Source organism: Mustela putorius, unplaced genomic scaffold (genome assembly GCF_011764305.1).
Source record: "Mustela putorius furo isolate JIRA1106 unplaced genomic scaffold, ASM1176430v1.1 tig00000596_pilon_pilon_pilon, whole genome shotgun sequence".
NCBI classification, from domain to species: domain Eukaryota; kingdom Metazoa; phylum Chordata; class Mammalia; order Carnivora; family Mustelidae; genus Mustela; species Mustela putorius.
In genome coordinates, this window is record NW_025421428.1 from 4,946,281 (window position 1) to 4,952,062 (window position 5,782).

The 5,782-nt window shown below is 38.8% G+C and overlaps 1 protein-coding gene across 1 annotated transcript; it reads right to left on the reverse strand.

Moving 5' to 3' along the window:
• On the reverse strand, positions 1–955 carry LOC101681268 (olfactory receptor 1B1). Its single transcript, XM_004782112.1, is given in 2 exon segments — positions 1–648; positions 650–955. Coding segments are annotated over 2 exon segments (954 nt in total).
• Positions 956–5,782: the final 4,827 nt, after the last annotated feature.

Below are 5,782 nucleotides of genomic sequence, written 5' to 3' on the forward strand. Positions count from 1 at the left end.
TCAGGAGTCTGCCCTCCCCAGTCCAAGCAGCCTGTGAAGGGCACTCTTGACATCCTTGTTGCGGAGGCTATACACAAAAGGGTTGGCCAAAGGGGTAATGGCAGTGTACATCACAGCAGCCACCATGTCCTGTTCTTGAGAGTTCTGGGAAGGAGGCTGAAAGTAGACCCAGATGATGGTGCCATAGAGGAAGCCAACCATGGTGAGGTGGGATCCACAGGTGGAGACTGCCCGGTGGCGACCAGCAGCTGAAGGCAAACGTAGGATGGTGGCCCCAATGCGAGCATAGGAGAGTACAATGAGGGCACAGGGACCTAGCATGAGGAAGCCACCCTCCAAGAATATGGCCAGCTCATTGGAATGTATGTCAGAGCAAGAGGCTCGCAGAAGTGGTCGATGGTCACAAAAGAAGTGGGGAAGTTTAACATTGCCCTCAGCATCCCCATCCCAGTAAAGAGGCAAGAGAAGTCCCACATGCAGCATGGTGTGCGCTATGGACACCACCCAACTCAAGGCCAGTAGGCAGGCACAGAGTTGGCGACTCATCACTGAATGGTAGTGCAGGGGATTACAGATGGCCACATAACGATCCAGAGCCATGACAGAAATAACAAGTGTATCTGTAACTCCAAATGCATAGAAGAAAAAAGAACTGGGCCAGGCAGCGGGCAGCAGAAATGGCTGGGTAATTAGAGACTAGATGGGCCAACAACTGGGGCAGGGTGACAGTGGACAGCCCCATGTCTATGACAGAGAGACCACGGAGCAGATAATACATAGGTGAGTGGAGCCTGGAGTCCCGGGAGATAAGTAGCACTAGAGTCATGTTCCCTATTATGGTGACCAGGTAAATAGCCAGGAACAGGAAGAAAAGGAGACCTGGAGAGATTCTAGCTCTTGAGAACCCAAGGAGTAAGAAGACTGAAGAATGTGAAGCATTAGGGGAGCAGCCCATGATAAGTGACAATAAGCCTGCCTGAAAGAGAGTTTCAATCAAAAAGTAAGTCATAGGTAATAGGGCTGAGGATCATAATAGTTCTAGTTGATTTATTTATGTTATTCAAGTTCCCTAAAGACTTCAATTCAACTGACCACCATGGCCCTTCTGCTAAGTCTATGACTTCACTCCTGTAATTTACTATAGCATTTTCTTCCTACTTCTTCCTTTAACCCTCTCTACTGGCTCCTTTTCTATAATCTATAAACCTTAAGAAAGTCCCTCATCCAGTTATAAACCCTTCATTCAGTAATGTCTTTTCATCCTACTGCTGCTTTTCTCCTTCCAATGGCAAATGTCCTGAAAAATTTTCTGTACTCCCTGGCTCTAACTCTTCATCTTCAATTCACACTTCATCCCATTGCAGTCCTCATGATTTGATCTCTCTGAACCTGTAAGGAATATAATGTTATCATTTAATATGTAACATATAAACAAATGGTTCATTATAGGTATTTGGTTTTTTATAGTGAAACTGCTTCAAGTTGTCATAAAATAACTTGGCTTTACTCTTTATTCCATTTTGTTGGTTAATGGCATCACCATTATCATCCACCTAATTGCCTAAAGCAAAAGCTGGGGGAATCTCTCCCTCATCTCCTCATATTCAATCACTCCTTGACTTCTACATTTCCCCTTATATTCATCCTTTGCCCTTAATCCACTCACACTGTTTAAGATTTAGCATCTCTGACCAGTGCTAACTTCATAGCCTCATGACTAGTTTCTCTACTTATCTCCCTTGGTAGATCTTCCATACTGATTCCAGAAGAAAACTTTCAACATATACTTCCCTATTTAAAGAGTCAGGGCCTTCAGAATAATATCCAAATAACTTCATCTGGCTTATGAAGAACTTCTGTTGTCAATGATTAACCTATCTTACCAAGTTCATGCTGAGACACCTACACAGTATGTTTAAAACTAGACAACTCTTTTTTTAGTTTTCTGAACATTGCAACCTCTCACATTTCTGCAGATCATCACATGCTATTTTGAAAGCTTTAGCTTGCTGAAATATGAGGTACTAAGCACCTTCCCATGCAACATAGGTAGAAATGTTGAGGAAGTATGATAATCATCCTTTTAAATTCATAAATGAGTGTTTAAGAATGTAAAGGAAACTACACTACAACAGAAACTAATGATGTATATGCTGGCTACCTGAACATAATAAAAAAAAGTCAACTGTCTACTGTAATGTATGCAGTGGTGGTAACAGGTAGGTGGGAGGGGTATACCATCAGTCCTCATTGTCTAGAGGCCCCATGTAGAGCAGGGGGTGAGAATATAGGCTTATGTGAGGCAAAGGGTCGAAAAGTACACACCACCACATTAGTTCAGGACATTCGAAATGGTAAGCTCTCAGTGAAAGAATATACACAAACAGGAAAATGAATATATACCAGTGTCTATAGGACCCTCAAAGAAAACTCATCTCTCTCATCCTGTACTTCATGGAGGGGAAAGGTCTTCCATGGGAATGCAGTTATGGGTCTGGACAGCACCTGGAATGGATATACTTATTTACAAGACACATATGATCCTAGACCCCTCAAACTGGCAAACTAACATAAAAATCATTCCCAGACTGGTAAAATCCTTGGGGTACATTTTAGAAGCAAACATAAAACTTCTCCTCATGTTGCTGTAGACTGTATGGGAATCCCACAAATAAAAACCAACCAAAAAGATGTTCTCACAATTCAAAATTACTAAACAGACACAAAACCTATTTATTATGAAGATAATCAGCAATCAACAAGTGACAGAATTATCTCCCCCTAAACGTCATAAAAGTAATTAATCTGTTAGGAATTATAAACTATGTTTAAAATACTTTGTATCTCAAAGGAAGAATAAAGACTATAAGAAATAAGGTATTATAAAAGTAAAATACAACAGATTTGGAAAAGACCCCATATGAATTATTAGAAAATACAAATATTCACATTCAAAGTAAAGACTCAATGAATGGCATGGACAGTAACTGAAGAGAGAGGCTAGTTTTGAGAAAAATACCCAGAAAACAGTATGAAGTGACCAAGATGTGGGGAGAGGAGTCAAGACTTTTGGGGGGGCGGAATAAGGAGACCCACCATACACCGAGTAAGTCCAAGAAAAAAAAATTAATGAGAAAACAGAGAAGAGGAAACATTGAAGAAATGAACTGAGAATTTTCCAGACTTAATTAAAGAAATGAGGCCTCAGATTGAAGAATCACAATGACTCCCAAACAAGATAATTTTTTTAAAACCCTTGCATAGATACTACATTAGAGAAATTGCTATACAACAAATACAAAGATAAAATATATTTTTTTACCTAACTGCTTATTTTATTTTTTTTCCAAGTTTTTATTTAAATTTCAGTTGGTTAACCTACAGTATAATATTAAAGTGTAGGATTTAGTAATCCATCATTATATACAAAGATAAAATATTAAAACCAAGCAGAGAGAAAGGAAAGATTAACTATGAAGGAAACATCATAGACTTTTTTTATAGTCTCTTTTGATTGTATATTTATTTCTTAATCATGTCCCATGTTTTCAATGTTTTTGTTTTTTTTTTTAATTTCTTTTCAGCGTAACAGTATTCATTGTTTTTTGCACCACACCCAGTGCTCCATGCAATATGTGCCCTCTCTAATACCCACCACCTTGTTCCCCCAACCTCCCACTCCCTGCCCCTTCAAGACCCTCAGGTTTTTTTTTCAGAGTCCATAGTCTCTCACGGTTCACCTCCCCTTCTAATTTCCCTCAACTCCCTTCTCCTCTCCATCTCCCCATGTCCTCCATGTTATTTGTTATGACTTTCTGACAGAAGACTTCTCAGCAACAATAGACTCTAGAAAACCTCATAAATCCTTATCCCAATGGGTTATGTAGAGGCAGGGCTTCTCCAGCTGTCCTCCATCCGTGGGCTCCCTTGCTCAAATTTTCTTGAAGGCCTTCAGGAATACTTAGAGTTGCACTTTTGTTTCCAAACACTTTTTCTTAAACTATCTTTTTATTATTGAGTTCCAATTTAATAATGCCAAGGCCTGACAATGAAATCTGTATGAGATTAGTTTTCAAGCTTTTTGAAACTCAATTTGTGGCTAATATGTGGCTAAGTGAGCCTGTGGAATTCAGAACATGGCAGCCCGAAAGCAAACTCACAATGTCTAGAAACTGGGATATATAATAGAGATGACACTCTTGGTGTTTGGAGGAGAGGTTATTCATCTAAATGTACAACTGCATACATCTCTTGTAACTTGTAGTTTATTCATAGTATACATCTAGAAAATAGAGCCACATGCATCATAAATATAAGTCTCCAAATCATAATATTAACTTTAAAAATGCCAGTTCACTGAAAAAAAAAAAATTCAATATCCGCCACAACAACTTCTTTCAAGATATGTCTCCAAAGCAAAGGAAACAAAAGCGAAAATAAACTTTTGGGACTTCATCAAAATCAAAAGCTTCTGCACAGCCAAGGAAAACAGTCAAAAAAAAAAACAAAGAGGCAACCCACGGAATGGGAGAAGATATTTGAAATGACAGTACAGACAAAAGATTGATATTCCAGGATCTATCAAGAACTCCTCAAACTCTACACACACAAAACAGATAATCATATCAAAAAATGGGCAGAAGATATGGACAGACACTTCTCCAAAGAAGACATACAAATGGCTATCAGACACATGAAAAAATGTTCATCGTCACTAGCCATCAGGGAGATTCAAATCAAAACCATATTGAGATATCACCTTACACAAGTTAGAATGGCCAAATTAGCAAGACAGGAAACAATATGTGTTGGAGGGGATGTGGAGAAAGGGAAACCCTCTTCCACTGTTGGTGGGAATGCAAGTTGGTGCAGCCTCTTTGGAGGACAGTGTGGAGATTCCTCAAGAAATTAAAAATAGAGCTTCCCTATGACCCTGCCATTGCACTCCTGGGTATTTACCCCAAAGATACAGATGTAGTGAAAAGAAGGGCCATCTGTACCCCAATGTTTATATCATCAATGGCCATGGTCGCCAAACTGTGGAAAGAACCAAGATGCCCTTCAACGGATGAATGGGTAAGGAAGATGTGATCCATATATACTATGGAGTATTATGCCTCCATAAGAAAGGATGAATACCCAACTTTTGTAGCAACATGGATGGGACTGGAAGAGATTATGCTGAGTGAAATAAGTCAAGCAGAGAGAGTCAAGTATCATATGGTTTCACTTATCTGTGCAGCATAACAAATAACATGGAGGACATGGGGAGATGGAGAGAAGAAGGGAGTTGAGGGAAATTGAAAGGGGAGGTGAACCATGAGAGACTATGGACTCTGAAGAACAACCTGAGGGTTTTGAAGGGACAGGGAGTGGGAGGTTGGGGGAACCAGGTGGTGGGTATTAGGGAGGGCACGGATTGCATGGAGCACTGGGTGTGGTGCAAAAATAATGAATACTGTTATACTTAAAATAAATAAAAGTAATTTTAAATTTTAAATAAATAAATAAATGAATAATAAATTTTTTTAAAGGAAAAAAAATCAGTTCAGAATGACAGGAAAATATGACATATATGAAGATTTAAAACATGAAAATATTGTGTTCTTTTAGAACAATAATAATAGATATATATTCTAAAAACATACATAGGATAATGAATACTTCATTTGGGATAATGTTTACCTTTGGCAAAGAAGGAAAGGATAGAGGATAGAATAGAAAAGTAGTTTGGGTTTTTTTTAAGACTTTATTTATTTGAGAGAGAGGGTAGAGAGAGAGC